At 46.8% G+C, this 17,500-nt stretch overlaps 1 protein-coding gene across 4 annotated transcripts in view; it reads left to right on the top strand.

Annotated features, from left to right (window-relative positions):
* Window positions 1-17,500, top strand: part of LOC130209352 (transcription factor COE1-like) — a 124,730-nt gene that overhangs the window by 77,281 nt on the left and 29,949 nt on the right. For all 4 annotated transcript variants that reach the window (XM_056438938.1, XM_056438936.1, XM_056438935.1 and 1 more), the window contains exons 7-10: window positions 1,632-1,713; window positions 1,814-1,931; window positions 6,302-6,435; window positions 7,774-7,900. In XM_056438938.1, the coding sequence (XP_056294913.1) occupies window positions 1,632-1,713; window positions 1,814-1,931; window positions 6,302-6,435; window positions 7,774-7,900 (461 nt within the window). The remainder of the gene's footprint in view (window positions 1-1,631; window positions 1,714-1,813; window positions 1,932-6,301; window positions 6,436-7,773; window positions 7,901-17,500) is intronic.

Genomic DNA, 17,500 nt, shown 5'->3' with positions numbered 1-17,500 from the left:
AAAAGATTAAAATGTGTTAAATAAGAAAGAAGGTAAACCCTAAATGCATTTCAATATTTCAATACATAATAAATACTTAATAAATAGAAAAGGCTCACATTTAAAAATAAATAAATACAGAAGACCGTAATAAGTTTGTAATAATATATAAAGAAGGTTGTTAAGGTTTATAATCACATGTCAGTGAGTAAAGAGCCTTAACAACCCTTACAGTTTAAAGTTAATGGGTTTAGTAATGAAGGTTTTATTTTTTACCAAATAAAAAACTCACAAAAATAAACTTTATATTTAACAACCTGTTAAAATAAAGTTATAAAGATCTTTAACGACGTCTTTATTAAAGTTTAACTTTCCACATTTAAAGGCTTCTGGGCCTGAAACCCGAGCTCTCCAAGACGGTCCCGTCTCCTTAAGCTGGACCTGACGCCCCCCCCCCCTCTCCCAGCATGCCTTGCAGCGGGCCGTGTTGTGGGGTTACCTCGTGGTTAATGCGGCGCCGACCTTGCCGCTCGGCAACGGGCCGGAGTGTTATTGTGATAATGTGGCAATTAAAAAGGGAGCGCTCCATCAGAACCAGGGCGAGGGGGGCGGGCGGGGCTACGGGCCGGGGAGGAGACGGATGTGCACAGATTACAAGGCGGTGGGAGGTGCATTAAGGCGGCTATCCATCCCCCCCCCCCCCCAGCTTCGGGGTTATTGCCGCCCGTCCTCATTGATATCCATTCCCGATCAATACTCCTCTGCCGGCCAGAACACGGGCGTAAATCAACCAAAGGAGGGGGGGGGGGGTGTTAGGGGGGGGGGGTCCTAACGAGACACCATAAGTCTGCAGAAAGTGGTGGACTGTCTTTATCGGGCCGCCGCCGCCGAACGACGATTTATGACTAACGCTGAGACCCGTCAAGAGAGAGGAGCGCTTCATTTGTTCACCAGAGAAAGAAAGGAGCGCTTCATTTAGGCTCCAGAGAAACAGATGAGCCTTTCATTTGTTTACCAGAGAGAGCGAGGAGCGCTTCATTTGTTGCTTCAGTCAGCCGGTGCCCCCTCCGTGGCGAGCTCTGTAACGTGATGACATCATAAAGAGTTTATTACACGGTTATAAACCATCAGGTCTGTTACTGTGTTCCAATGAAGCTTTTTATTATTTTATACACTTTTCTTTTGTATCTTCTAGAAGCAGTTTAATGGCCTGTTGTGGAGTTCACGTAAATATATGAATATATAAATATATTTAAATATATATATATATATATATATTTAAATATATATATCTATGTTGATCTGTTGTTTTTCTCGTGAATTCTTTCACTCGATCGTATTATGCAGCGAAAAAGCCGCGAAGTGTTATTATTTTTGTGAGTTTTCACACTAAAGACGTCGAGGTGACGCTTTATTCATGAACTCAGAGCTCCTCTGAACTCCAGGGGGCGGAGCCACGGACTCAACTTTCACAATAAAAGCCCAAGGAAATGTTTTCAACTGTTTTTTCTTTGTTATTTTTAATTATTTGACATGAAACGTTGTTCTGCGTCGAGCCAAACTGAGCCCGACTTCACTGACCCTGGATCAGCGTCTCTGGGCCTCCCCACTAATCTGTTGTTGTTGTTGTTTGTTTGTTTGTTTGTTTGCAGGTTCTTCCTCAAGTTCTTCCTCAAGTGCAATCAGAACTGTTTGAAAAATGCAGGAAACCCGCGAGACATGAGGAGGTTCCAGGTGAGAGACGCGAGGCTCCACCTCACGACACAGTGCCCCGCGCCGGATCCAGGTGTGACCCTGTGTGTGTGTGTGTGTGTGTGTGTGTGTGTGTGTGCAGGTGGTCATCTCCACTACGGTCAACGTGGACGGACACGTGCTGTCGGTGTCAGACAACATGTTCGTCCACAACAACTCCAAACATGGCCGCCGCGCCCGACGCCTGGACCCCTCTGAAGGTTAGAGGTCGCTCGGAGAGGGGGGGGGGGGGTCAAACTCATGTTCACCGTGGGCCACATGGTCTTATGTACATGTTGTACATAAATAAGACCATTTCTCTAATTTTATAACATGAATCCATTTACTTTGAAACCTTCAAAATAAAAGCATGGGATATTGTCTTACATTTCTTCAATAAAAGGTGATCTTACGTCTTTCAAGCCTTCAGGGGCCGCTTAAAATGACGTGGCGGGCCGGATTCGGGCCGCAGGCCTTGTGTTTGACGCCTGTGTCTTAAAGGAAGAGATTTGGAGGAATAAAGTAGGATTCATGAAGAGATCAATTTGGGATTTAATGTGAAAATAACATCCACATTTCCAATTAAAAACAATTTGTTAAATAAAAAATAATTTATCTGCTCTAGTTTCCACACGCAGAGAGAGAGAGGGAGAGAGAGGGAGGGAGAGAGAGAGAGAGAGACAGAGAGAGGGAGAGAGAGGGAGAGAGAGAGAGAGAGAGGGAGAGAGAGAGAGAGGAGAGAGAGAGAGAGAGAGGAGAGAGAGAGAGAGGAGAGAGAGAGAGAGAGAGAGAGAGGGAGGGAGAGAGAGGGAGAGAGAGAGACAGACAGACAGAGAGAGAGAGAGAGGGAGAGAGAGAGAGAGAGAGACATTCCCAAGCCCTCTGGAGCCTACATTTCCCACAATGCAACTGCGCGGTGTCTTTCATTAGAGTATTAGAAGCTCTCAGATTGTATGTTTTATATATTAATACAGAGTTCGATCTGAGGTGTGTTTGATTCTGAAGAAAAGTGGGAAATATAAAATGTAAAAACCCAAAAAGGAAGCAACCCGCGGTGGCTGTGGAGGCTCCGCCCCGCGCCCCCGCTGGACGACCCCGCACCGCCGAACAAGCGCTCCGTTCTTCCAACGTTCCACAAGCGAAGCCCAAATTAAAAATAATAAAACATAATAGAATGAATGGAGGATAAAGTTGAGCGCCGTGCAACTCGACCCGAGAGCCGTAACGTTTCCTCCTGAAGCCGTAAACTTTAACGTCCCCTCGCTCGTAAAACCCTCCGGCCTTCGATGACATAAATCCCTCGTTTGATTCGACTCACTTGCAGTGCCAGGTGGGCGGAGCTTAGCCTGTACGGCTAACGCCATAAAAATAAAAGAAGTTGGGACACAGAAAAGTCGACTGAATTATTATTATTATTATTATATATTTCCTCGGAACCTCCCAGCGCTCATTGTTCTGTCCCGTGGGGAACAGTCCCACCCGCCTGGCACGTGCAGGAGAGTAAAACTAACTTTTGGTTTTGCTAAAAAGCAATGACTCGAACGGATCAATAACTCGTCCAACTTTCCAAAACCGCCTTCCTCGGCAGTTTCCCCTCAGCTGGCTTTAAAGTTGAAGGCCATTACAAAAGTCTATTGTTTGTTTCGTTGTACTTGGCGCACCAGGCGGGGGGAGTTTATGATACAGAGGTGAGATAAATCAAAGCAACCTGACGTCAACAAGTTGCGTCTCAACATCAGTTTGAGAGCCGATGGAAACTTCTTCACTTCTGTCTAAACTTCTCAGCAGCTGTGATTTGATCCTGTGAGGTAAACCCCGCCCGCCTGGGACCGACAGTGGAACAAAACAAACCTTTTGCCCCCAGTCAGAAAGACATCACTAAAAAGTGGTTTCCTCCCTCTCTCACATCCCAAATGGATAATTCTGTAGTTTCTCTTCGACTTGTTTTAAAGTTTAAATCTTGTTCCGGAGAGATGGTGTTACTGGTTTGTTTGTTTTAACCTACTTGGAACACCAGCCGGGTGGGGCTTACCACGCCGGGGCATCCAATAACATCTTCGAGACAAAGAAGTAGACCGAACCGACTTTTGTTCACTTCTGTGTGAACTTCCAGTCTTGTCCTGCAGTCTTAGCCAAACCCTTCCCACCCCTCTGGGACACCCAGCTGAGCAAAACAAGCCCTTAAAACGATTCTGTAGCAGACATCAAAACTCTGTTGTATTCTCTCCATCTTTCACCGCCCGAAGAAAGAAGAACAAGTTTGGGGCTTCTCACGGAGGGAACTTGGTTTGCTTGTTTTCCCCAGCTGGGAACACCAGACGGGTGGGGCTTATAATACCGGGGCATCGGAAAGCACGAGAGAAAAACCTTCACAGAAAAGTTAACTTGACAAACTCTCGCTGACGGTCGTCGTCTTGACGCTCATCAATTCATCCCCCGTGAGGTAAACCCCGCCCCTCCGGGACGTACGGCGGACTGAATCAAACCCCTCGGCCTATTTGCCACCAACCGCCACGACTTCAAAGTGGCGTCGCCGTCGTCCTCGAGCGGCGAACGCGCCGGTTTCCCTCGACTCGTTTTAAAAGTTCAGAGGCCGCTTCCAGGAGCCGATTACGCAATCGTCTCGTTTGATGCGACCGACTTGCGGCGCCAGGCGGGTGGTGCTTATCGCAGCGGGGGCGCCTCAGACAGGATAACGCCGTTGATCAAAGGAGAACACTGACCTCCTGCGATTGCCCAAAACGTTTTCCTCCTTGCAACCCCCCCCCCTCTCCCCCCCCAACCCAACTGTCTGGCACGTCCAAGGGGATAAAACAAACGCATCCCTGACACCGATCGGTCACCCGTCATGTTCCTGGCTGCTCACCTGAGAACAAACCTTCACGCTGAGGCGTTCATGTAGGCAACGCGTCGGCCTCCGAGGCGTCGCGTACGGCGTCCTGCAGGGGCCAAAAGAGGAGGGGGGGGGGGCGTGTCTCATCTCAACCAGGCTGGGATGTTTCCACCACAGCCGATAAAAAGCCCCCCCCCCCCCTCGTCCTCGAGAAAACTTTCCACTGCCGGCTCCTCGCCTTTGTGCCCCCCCCCCCCCCCCTCAGACCCATTGGACTGTTTGTTTACTGCTGTGTCAAAAGAGGGAAATTAATAAGGAGATGACATCGACTCTTCTTCTTCTTCTTCTTCTTCTTCTTCTTCTTCTTCTTCTTCTTCTTCTTCTTCTTCTTCTTCTTCTTCTTCATCATCTTCATCTGAGAATTCTTTAGTGAGTTTGAAAAAAGAGTTGATGCTGGACTCAGAAGCCCCCCCTCCCCCTCCCCCCACATAAACATATAATGATAGATAAAGTGGGATGGTAAGCTAGGAGGAAACCCCCCCCCCCCCCCCCCAGATAACAGGTCTCTGGTCCGGGAACAGGGTGTAGAGGGTCTAGTTCCCCTCGCCGCTCTGACTGGACCTCCGCCTCGTCGTCATGGAGACGCCACGGAGACGCTTATTGATCTCCGGCCTGTTGGGAAAACCAATCAGGTGCATGTGTTAGTGTGTTGGTGTGTTGGTGTGTTGGTGTGTTAGTGTGTTGGTGTGTTGGTGTGTTAGTGTGTTAGTGTGTTGGTGTGTTGGTGTGTTGGTGTGTTAGTGTGTTGGTGTGTTGGTGTGTTGGTGTGTTAGTGTGTTGGTGTGTTGGTGTGTTGGTGTGTTGGTGTGTTAGTGTGTTGGTGTGTTAGTGTGTTGGTGTGTTGGTGTGTTAGTGTGTTGGTGTGTTAGTGTGTTGGTGTGTTAGTGTGTTGGTGTGTTGGTGTGTTAGTGTGTTGGTGTGTTAGTGTGTTGGTGTGTTAGTGTGTTGGTGTGTTGGTGTGTTAGTGTGTTGGTGTGTTGGTGTGTTAGTGTGTTGGTGTGTTAGTGTGTTGGTGTGTTGGTGTGTTAGTGTGTTGGTGTGTTAGTGTGTTAGTGTGTTGGTGTGTTGGTGTGTTGGTGTGTTGGTGTTATTGTGTTGGTATGTTGGTGTGTTGGTGTGTTAGTGTGTTGGTATGTTGGTGTGTTGGTATGTTGGTGTGTTGGTGTGTTGGTGTGTTGGTGTGTTGGTGTGTTGGTGTGTTAGTGTGTTGGTGTGTTGGTGTGTTGGTGGTGGACTGAGAGCTCTCTGAGGATCCAGTTACACATGTGTGGCTCTGGGTCTGGAGGTCAGAGGTCACAGGGGCTTTCTGACTCCGATGATGCATCAAATAAAATAAACATTTCCAACGACGCTGAAATCCAACAGAACCCAAAACATGAGAATCACGTCAACTGGTAGCTTTTGGTTTCCTCCTCGTCTTCAGAGTTCCACTTTTTCTGGGTTTAAAGTCACAATTTACGAGAAAAGACATCGATGGGGCAGAAAGTAGTTTCATAATAAAGGCGGTAATCGTTATTTAAAGATCCTGAAACAAACCAGATGTGTTCCAGAGGGTCATGAGATCTCAACCAATCAGAAGCTCGTATCAATGAGACTCTGGTGAACCTTTCGTATCTTGGCGGTGACCCCGATGTGCTTTCTGAAGTTGTCGTTGTGTTTCTTTGCTAACGTTGCCGTCGTGTCGCTGTGTTTCTGAAGCAGCCACGCCCTGCATCAAAGCCATCAGCCCGAGCGAGGGCTGGACGACCGGCGGCGCCACCGTCATCCTCATCGGGGACAACTTCTTCGACGGCCTGCAGGTCGTCTTCGGCACCATGCTGGTCTGGAGCGAGGTGAGAGCGCTTCGACGGCGTGAAGAGAAGGAAAGCCTGCGAGAAAGTTTCGGGAGTCGCTACGGTTTAAATTCATTTCAGCCGTGAACTCGAGAGCCTCGGCTCGGCGGCGCGACGTCTCGCATTCGATTTGTCAAATGAAATCAAACAGACGCAGCAATTTCACGGAGAGGGAAATAAATAAAAAACCTCAAAATATTTGGCACCCGGAGGAGTCTGCAGCTGCACCGTACTGTACGTCACGCTCTCCGTCTTCTAGATCATCAACACACACACACACACACACACACACACGGTCGTAGCAACACCTGCATCTGTATCCGTGCAGCTCCGCCAGGTCCGCCCGGAAAAAAATATGTAGATTGGTAGCTGGCATTGGAGGCGCGGCGGGAGGAGCTCCATGAAATATTGAAGTCGTTTCCAGAAGAGCAGAACACCTGGCGGCGGCGTGGGAAGGAGGGGAGATGTTCGTCTCCACGCCGCCGACAGGTGATCTTTTTCTCTTTGATCAGCGGCGAGCAGACGGACTCCAAAGCCCAGAATCCCTCTGAGCGCCGACGCGCTGACCCAGATCACGGGACCACGAAGGCAGTTGAAGTGTCGCCGAGCGGAACGAGGACGTTAAAGTTGCCGTTGCTCGAGTTCTTCATGCTTCATGTAGATGGACAGGAAGTAGAAGTCGTGTTGCCTTCGGAGTCTTTTTAAATGCAGTTTTTGGAATTATTACATATTAGATATAAATTATGGTTGCGCTTATTTTGGGACAAGGGGATGATATTACTTCAGGCAGAACCATTCCCGGAACACGCAGTTCCTGTAGAACCATTTCCGGTACTCGTACTTCCAGTAGAACAATTTCCGGTACACGTACTTCTGGCAAAACCATTTCCGGTACACGTACTTCTGGCAGAACCATTACTGGTACACGTACTTCTGGCAAAAACATTACCGGTACACGTACTTCCAGTAATACCACTTCCGGTACACGTACTTCAGGCAGAAACATTACCGGTACACGTACTTCTGGCAAAAAACATTACCGGTACACGTACTTCCAGTAGAAACATTACCGGTACACGTACTTCCAGTAATACCACTTCCGGTACACGTACTTCTGGCAAAAACATTACTGGTACACGTACTTCTAGCAGAACCATTTCCGGTACACATACTTTCAGTAGAACCATTTCCAGTACACGTACTCTCAGTAGAACCATTTCCAGTACACGTACTTCTGGCAGAACCACCTGGACTAAACTCAGCAGGTTTAATCTGAGTTAAAACTGAAAAACAAAGAAATGACTGTTTTAAAAGAACCTGCCGGTGTTTTTTCCCCAGCTGATCACCCCTCACGCCATCCGGGTCCAGACTCCCCCTCGCCACATCCCTGGGGTCGTGGAGGTCACGCTGTCCTACAAATCCAAACAGTTCTGCAAAGGAGCGCCGGGACGCTTCGTCTACACCGGTAAGACCCGGTCCTGTTCTGGTGGCTCAATAACGCTTCAGCTGGTGTTGTGGGAAACGTTGAGGTTGCCCTTTGACCTTCCAGCTGTGTTCGAGACTCATTGACGTGGTGCTTTCAGAGTCTCTGTCTGAGGAGGTTCTGGTTCTTTCGAGGCTCACCTTACTGAAAAGGTGTTGAAGTGAATGTTTAAAGGTTTGCTGGACAAAGAAAATAGCAATCGGTTTCTCTATCAGATGGAAATATTCTACGTCTTCAAAATAAAACCTTAAAACTTTGGTGGACCTCCAGTGGGAGTCGGAGTGGAGTTCAGCCCGCTCTCTCTCGTGGGCTCGGAGCAGAGCTTAAAGACCAGGTTTACGGTTCTGAGACCCAGATCAACTCTTTGTTATTCGCTGGAAACAGTTTCCTCCGCGCTGGAAGTGAAGTAAACATTTCCCCCCGGTGTGTCAATCCTCCTCTTGCTCTTCTTCCTCCTCTTCCTCCTCCTCTTCTTCTTCTTCTCGTCCTCCGAGCCTCATTGTCTCCGCCGTCCCGCGAAGTCAAAAGGCTCCTTTTTATCTTCCCTCCTTTTGAATCGGTGCGTTTACTGTCCCGATTATTCCGTCAGAATATCCAGATGTCATTCAAAGTAGCCGAAAGGTCAGATGGAAGGCCGCCCGGCGCGATAAGTAAATGTCACGGCGCCGGGCGCAGCGGGCCGAGCGTGTTCAGGCGTCCTGTTCAACACCCGTTTATCACGCCGCTCTCCTTCTTTGTTGGACGGGACCCTCACAATGGAGGGTCTGGCCGCCGCCGCCTCCTCCTCCGCCTCCTCCTCCGCCGCCTCCTTTCTGCAATGCTAATCTGTGATCCCATTTACAGATACGAGTGACAAGAGGCGCGAGAGCTTTTTTAGCTTTTTTTCCATGCAGCGTTATCGCCTTAAAGGGCCAGTACGACACGTCTGAATCGCACATCGCATCTCTTTCTATGATCAGAACTATAGAAGAGGGGATGATAACGGGGACAGAAGTGAGGGTTCCTTTTGTTAGGATCCCAGAAAAATGTGGGAAAACTGGAATTCACAGATGGAGAAAAAAAAAGACCAAAATGTGACAAATTACGCTTGTTTTCGCTTTTATTTTCTCAAAAATAAAGTAAAAAGGTCGAAAGAACAGACGAATATAAAACTGATGTGAGGCTTTAAATGTGTTTGTCCTTCAAGGCTTCCGTAGCTTTGATTTTATTTTACATCAATATGCAACTCGACTTATTATTATGAATATTTTGAACCACGTCTGTATTTATTCATTGTTATGCGGTGTGTTCAAGATTCAAGATTCAAGATTCAAGATGTTTTATTTGTCACATACACACACAGGGTGTGCAGTGAAATGAAAGTGGCAATGCTCAGCAGGAATGTGCAAGGGCAACAAGTACACACTATTTACAATAAAAAACAACACAATATTTACAGTAAGTGTGCGTGTGTGTGTGTGTGTGTGTGTGCCTAAGAGGGGCAGTTGTGTGGGTCTATGTGGGGGTCCTGGTGAGGTCGGAGTTCACAGTCCTGATGGCCTGAGGAAAGAAACTCCGTCTCAGTCTCTCTGTTCTTGCATGCTTCAATGTCTCGCCGTGACACGGGAACAAAACACATATTAAACAACCCAATCAGACTATTATCACTAAAGAATATGTAGAATTATTATCAATTAAAATGTAGTAGAGGAGAAGTTAAAATTAAAGAATAGATCGAAGATGCTGCTGTTGATAATCTTTTTACTCTCAACGACAAAAAAAATCTATTTTTAATGTCATTTTAATCTCACGGTTACCAATAGAAAACCATAAATGCTTAAAATAATGTTGTTATCATGATTACAGCCTACGTATATGTTTTTACGGGAATAAAAAGAAAAACATGAAAAAACTATTAAAAAAACGGCAATAAAATAAAGGTGCGCGCTGGCCCTTTAAGACACAGACGTTTCACATTCAACAACATCTGATTCCGGTTTGATCGATTGGGTGGGAAACAGCAACAACAACAGCCTGGCAGGTGGCTGCATCATAGGGTCGTGGTTTCTCTTGTGAGCCTCCCAAGTCTTCTCCTCCTCGCTCCTCCTGCCAGGAGCGGCGGCGGCGGCGGCCATATTGTTGCCGCCTGCTCGCCTGCCAGCAGAGACGATGTGTTCATGAATGTGAAATGAGCCTGTAAGATATATGAAGGGGCGAGCTGTGGAGAGAGAGGGAGTCGGTTCCTCTGGGGGTTGGGGGCGGGCCTTCAGGTTTTATTGTAGTCCTGATGTTATGATGAAGGGATGATGTCAGCGGGTCAGTCTGGATCGATGCGGCGACAACTTCGAACAACGAGTTCATCGTCATTCGGCCGTTAATCATCCGATTAAAACTATTTCACGTGTAAAACAGTTACATATATATTATTTATACTATTACTGAAGGAAAGGAGGACTTCACTACGAGCGGATACTTGTGTCGTTTTTTACACCTTGATGTTTGGAAGAGAAGATTTTCTTTCTTTGTTTTTGTGGAAAAAAAAATCCAGAATTATTTTGTATTATTGTCCCTTGAGTTAAATCCCAGAATGCAACATTGAGATGAATTCACACGTGAAACGCTTCGGATTCTTTTCCAGTTCGGACAATTATTCAAGAACTAATAACTCGTTGAGTCGGTGGCAGGTTCTGAGTTTACAGATTAAAGGTTTCCATTGGTGCTTGAGCTGGTTCCAGAGGCTTTTATGGAGATGACACGGACCTGGAAGAGTTTACAGAGGTTTGTTGAGGTTTTTAGGACCTTCGTTGAGTTTTTGTTGAGGTTTTAAGGACCTTGAAGAGGTTCCAAAGGTTCTTAAACAGGTTTTAAGGACCTTGAAGGGTTTCCAAAGGTTTTTAAAGAGGTTTTAAGGGCCTGCAAGAGTTCCCGAAGGTTCTTGTTGAGGTTATAAGGACCTTGAAGAGTTTCCAGAGGTTCATAAAGAGGCTTTGAGGACCTTGAAGAATTTAGGTTTTAAGGACCTTGAAGGTTTTCCAAAGGTTTTGAAAGAGGTTTTAAGGACCTGCAAGAGTTCCCGAAGGTTCTTGTTGAGGTTTTAAGGACCTTGAAGAGTTTCCAGAGGTTCTTAAAGAGGCTTTGAGGACCTTGAAGAATTTAGGTTTTAAGGACCTTGAAGGGTTTCCAAAGGTTTTTAAAGAGGTTTTAAGGACCTGAAAGAGTCCCGGAGGTTCTTGTTGAGGTTATAAGGACCTTGAAGAGTTTCCAGAGGTTCTTGTTGAGGCTATAAGGACCTTTGCCAGATCTAAAGCAGGTTGCATGTTATAAAGGAGTCGAAGGCACCTTGAATATGTTCAGGTGGTCTTAATGAGGCGGTGAGGAGTTCACAGAGGACCTGGAGGACCTGGAGGACCTGTCGGGGTCCTTCAGCAGGTTCCAGGGGTTCCTGGTCATTGAGGACCTTGAAGGCCTTGAACACATCGTCTCCGTGAGCATCAACTCTCTTCCTCCAGCTGAAGTGCAGCCGGAGGTGAAGTGACGAGCAGTAAGACTCCGTGTTTACCCAGAATCCTTTGCTCTCTTCCTCTCTGTAGCTTAAAGCAGCTTCAGGATCTGATCCGCCGGCTTCGCTCTGAAACACCGGCCAAAGGCAAGAAAACGTCAGCAGAATGACAAGAAGGGAGGAAGGAGAGAGGAGAGGGGAGAGGAGAGAGGAGGGAAGAGAGGAGGAAGGAGGGAGGGGAGAGGAGAGAGAAGGGAGGGGAGGAGAGGAGAGGAGAGGGGAGAGAAGAGAAGAGAGAGGAGAGGAGGGAGGAGAGAGGACAGAGGACAGAGGAGTTGACTTGTGGTTTTGTAGTCCTTGGTCCTGCAGGTTGTAGTTCTCCTGTTGTTCCCCAGCTGGTGTAGAAGGAGCTGCTGGTCCACACGGCCTCAGAGCTTAATGCACGGATCAATGAGGCCTGTTGGGGGGGGGGGGGAGGCTAGAGTGTGTGTGTGTGTGTGAGTGTGTGTGTGTGTGTGTGTGTGTGTGTGTGGGATCGATGGGTGCTGAGTTATTGCGGCGCTTGGCCACTGATTTTTAGAGAGCTGTGTTTTCCCAGGAAAGTCAATACCTCCAGGCTCCGCTCATTAATTTCAACCCCGAAACCCCCCCCCCCCTCTGAGGCCGCTCCCCCGGTGCAGCTGCAGGGCAGGGGGAGGGGGGGGGAGGGGGGGGGGAACTGAGATGATGGAAGTCAGAGATTCAGACGACAAGAGGAGGAGGAGGAGATTAAAGTAAGAAGTGAACAGGGAGGGGGAGGAGGAGGTGTGTGTGTGTGGGGGGGGGTGGGGTGAAGAGGAGGAGGAGGAGGAGGAGGAGGAGAGTGTTTACGAAGAGCGAGTGGAGGACGATGTGGTTCCCGGTGTAGAGAAGCAGACAGAAGGAAGGTATTGATTCCTAATATGTAGATCATGTTGAGATCATCGACGTGGACTCTGACTCTGGGGGGGGGGGCGACATCGTGTCCGACCTGCGAGACGAGGAGCGACACGTCGCCGTGGCGACGGGGAAGTTCCCCCCCGACTCCCCATGAGACAACAAGGAAGTTCCTCCTGGAGAAACTCAGAGACTCACAGAGCGACCACAAAGACTCCAGAAAGGGACACGCACAAAGACACACAACACACACACGATGACACAACAACACACACACAAAGACACAACAACACACGCACACGATGACACAACAACATACACACAATGACACAACAACACACGCACACGATGACACAACAACACACACACACAATGACACAACAACACACGCACAATGACACAACAACACACGCACACGATGACACAACAACATACACACACGATGACACAACAACACACACACAATGACACACAACACACACACAAAGACACAACAACACACACACAATGACACAACAACACACACACACGATGACACAACAACACACACACACGATGACACAACAACACACACACAATGACACAACAACACAAACACACGATGACACAACAACACAAACACACGATGACACAACAACACACACACAATGACACAACAACACACGCACACAATGACACAACAACACACACACACGATGACACAACAACACACACACAATGACACAACAACACACACACACGATGACACAACAACACGCACACGATGACACAACAACACACACACACGATGACACAACAACATACACACAATGACACAACAACACACACACACAATGACACAACAACACACACACACAATGACACAACAACCTACACACAATGACACAACAACACATGCACACAATGACACAACAACACACGCACAAAGACACACAACACACGCACAATGACACAACAACATACACACACGATGACACAACAACACACACACGATGACACAACAACACACACACAATGATACAACAACACACACACAAAGACACAACAACACACGCACAAAGACACAACAACACACACACAAAGACACAACAACACCACACGCACAATGACACAACAACACACGCACAATGACACAACAACACACGCACAAAGACACAACAACACACACACACAATGACACAACAACACACACACACAATGACACAACAGCACACACACACGATGACACAACAACAACACACGCACAAAGACACAACAACACACACACAAAGACACAACAACACACGCACAAAGACACAACAACACACACAATGACACACATACACAATGACACACACAACAACACACACAACAACACACACAACATGACACACACAACACACGATGACACAACACACACAACACACACACAATGACACAACAATACACACAACACACACACAATGACACAACAACACACACAACACACACACAATGACACACCAACACACACAACAACACACGCAATGACACAACAACACACACAACAACACACACAACAACACACACAACAACACAACAACACGTTATCACTCAGAGAGACAACGAGACTCAAAGAGACTCAAAGAGACTGGAGGTCAAAGGTCAAACAGCACAGCTCGATGTGAGGGGATGAGAACAAGTAGAGGTGTGAGTGTGAGTGAGTGTGAGTGTGAGTGTATGTGTACACTCACACTCACACTCACACTCACACATACACTCACTCACACACACATGGAAGGCGTTAGCAGTGTTCAGGTCTCCTGGAGGTCTTGTGAACATGAAACCTCAAAGTTAAGAGGAGAAGTTTCCTCCTCCTTCACTCCTCCCCCTTCACTCCTCCCTCCTTCACTCCTCCTCCTTCACTCCTCCCTCCTTCACTCCTCCCTCCTTCACTCCTCCCCCTTCACTCCTCCTCCTTCACTCCTCCCTCCTTCACTCCTCCCCCTTCACTCCTCCCTCCTTCACTCCTCCTCCTTCACTCCTCCTCCTTCACTCCTCCTCCTTCACTCCTCCCCCTTCACTCCTCCTCCTCCCCCCCCCCCCTCATGTGGAGCAGTGTTCACTAATTGACTTCTGCACTTTCGTTGTTTAATGACTGTCAGGGAAACACATGGAGGCCATGACTGTGTCTGAGGAACGAGAACCTCACGGCTTCTCTGAGGGTCCTCTATCGGTGGTTGTTCTTCTTCTTCTTCTTCTTCTTCTTCTTCTTCTTCTTCTTCTTCTTCTTCTTCTTCTTCTTCTTCTTCTTCTCATGTCGGGTAATTAGCTGCTTCTGGAGGAGCTTTTCTTTTGGGACACGCCAGGAGAGAATCACTGCTCAGGTGGCCGTGTGGGAGGGGGCGGGGCCTATTTCTTTATGTATATATATATCCATATATACAGGACTGTCTCAGAAAATTAGAATATTGTGATGAAGTTCTTTATTTTCTGCAATGCAATTAAAAAAACAAAAATGTCATGCATTCTGGATTCATTACAAATCAACTGAAATATTGCAAGCCTTTTATTCTTTTAATATTGCTGATTATGGCTTACAGCTTAAGAAAACTCAAATATCCTATCTCTAAATATTAGAATATCATGAAAAAGTATACTAGTAGGGTATTAAACAAATCACTTGAATTGTCTAATTAACTCGAAACACCTGCAAGGGTTTCCTGAGCCTTGACAAACACTCAGCTGTTATAAATCTTTTTTTTTACTTGGTCTGAGGAAATATTAAAATTTTATGAGATAGGATTTTAGAGTTTTCTTAAGCTGTAAGCCATAATCAGCAATATTAAAAGAATAAAAGGCTTGCAATATTTCAGTTGATTTGTAATGAATCCAGAATGCATGACATTTTTGTTTTTTTAATTGCATTACAGAAAATAAAGAACTTCATCACAATATTCTAATTTTCTGAGACAGTCCTGTATATACATATATATATATATGTATATATATATCCACATATATATACATATATATGTATATATATATGTATCTATGTATATAAAAAGAGCTACAAATACCATGCGGTGTGGAGGTCAGGTCAAAGGTCACGCCCCCTTCGTACCAACGAGACTAGTTGTTGTTGTTGTTAGTGCCTCCTCCCCAACTCTCTCTCTCTCCTTTTCTCTCTCTCCATCTCTTCCCCCATCCCTCCCCCTCTCTCTATCTCCCCACTCCCTCTCCCCCATCCATCTCCCACCTCTCTCTCTCTCCCCCCCCCATCTTCTGCTCCCCTCCCCCCTCTCCCTTCCTCTCCCCCTCTCTCTCCCCCCTCCCCCCCATCCATCTCCCCTCTCTCTCTCCATCCCTCCCCCCCATCTTCTGCTCCCCCCCCCCTCTCCCTTCCTCTCCCCCCTCTCTCTCTCTCCATCTCCCCCTCTCCCCCCCATCTCTCTGATGAGCGAGTGATGAATTGGAGGTTGTGAGGAATGAACCGTGGGATCAATAAGCGGTGAAGGGATGCATCCTGGGTGTTATGGCCGCTCGCCACTTGACGAGCAGCCAAACAAACCAGCAAACCAGCCGCCCACTTACGGCCCGGCGTGCGGCTGTCTGTCACCCCCCCCCCCCCCCCCCATCATCAGCGACGGCCGTCGGAGGCCGGAGCGCCGCTCCGACCCGCATCAATCATGCAGCCGGGGGAGATGGGAAATTGCGTCGTTGAGGAGGGGGGGGGGGGGTCGAGGCGCGTCGGGGGAGCCGCCGCTCGCCCGCCACTCCGCTCGCCCGTTCCTCACATGATGAGCAGCGCGGGACGAGATGAAGGCAAATCTATGCGGCGCACGACCGAGGCGGAGAGACGAGGTAGAGGTGAGCCCCCCTCCTCCCCCCCCTCTCCCCCCCCCCCTCCTCAAAGTGCATATTTCATCTCCGACTCGGTAAATATGGACAAAGCAGCGCATGAACAATAATAAATGAAACAAACCTCAGGTTCACGCTCAGCAAATGAAACGTAAACGTCAACAACAACAAGATGAGGGACGGAGAGAAGAGGGAGGAGCCTCTGATTGGCTGTCAGACTATACAGGAAGAGAAGGAGGGAGAGGGAGAAAGAGGGAAGAGGAAGAGAGAAGAGGAAGAAAGAAGAAGGAAAAGGAAGAGGAAGAAAAATGAGGGAAAAGAAAGAAAGACGAAGGAAGAAGAAAAGGAAGAAGGAAGGAAGAGGGAAAAAGAAGAGGGGAGAGGAAGAAGGAAGAGGAAGAGAAAGAAGGAAGAGGGAAGAGGAAAAAGGAAGAGAAAGAGAAAGAAGGAAGAGGGAAGAGAAAGAAAGACGAAGGATGGGAAAGATGATAAAGGAAGGAAGAGGGAAGAGGAAGAGGGAAAAGGAAGAGGAAGAAGGAAGAGAAAGAAAGACGAAGGAAGAAGACGAGGGAAGAGGAAGAGGGAAGAGGAAGATAAAGAAGGAAGAAGAAGAGGGAAGAGAAAGAAGGAAAAGGAAGAGGAAGATAAAGAAGGAAGAAGAAGAGGGAAGAGAAATAAGGAAAAGGAAGAGAAAGGAGGAAGAGGAAGGGGAAGAAGGAAGAGGGTATCTGGGTTCAACCTGAGGTCAACCTGAGGTCGTGACCTCAGGTTGACCTCAACATGAGGAGAGCCGTGAGACCCTCTGTGTGAGGGAGGCGGGGCGTTGCCATGGGAACAGGCTGGCGACGCTGTGATTGGTCAGCGAGGCTTTTTGTTAATGATGTCGGACAGCAAAGCATCCTGGGAAAGTTACCAGGGCTCTGGGCCTGGTGCAGAGATCAACAGGCTTTTATCTACTTGTTATCTTTTATTTAACTGTAATATATATCTATATATATTCATATATATATATATATATATATAATATATATATATCTATTACTATATATATATATATGTATTGTATATATGTATTAATATATATATATATCTATTAATATATTAATAGATATATATATATATATATATATTAATATATATATATACATGTATTAATATATATATATATATATATATAATAATACATGTATATATATTAAGATATATATGTATATATATATCTATATATTTATATAGATATATATTTACATATATATATGTATTATAATTATATATATATATATGTTATTATTAGGGCTGTCAATCGATTAAAAAAAATTAACTAATTAATCGCAGATTTTGAAAGTTTTTTTTTCTTCTTTTTAAAGACC

The sequence above is a fragment of the Pseudoliparis swirei genome, chromosome 19, assembly GCF_029220125.1.
Source record: "Pseudoliparis swirei isolate HS2019 ecotype Mariana Trench chromosome 19, NWPU_hadal_v1, whole genome shotgun sequence".
NCBI classification, from domain to species: Eukaryota; Metazoa; Chordata; class Actinopteri; order Perciformes; family Liparidae; genus Pseudoliparis; species Pseudoliparis swirei.
Note: the sequence above shows the minus strand (reverse complement) of the source record. Positions and strands in the feature narration are given on the sequence as shown.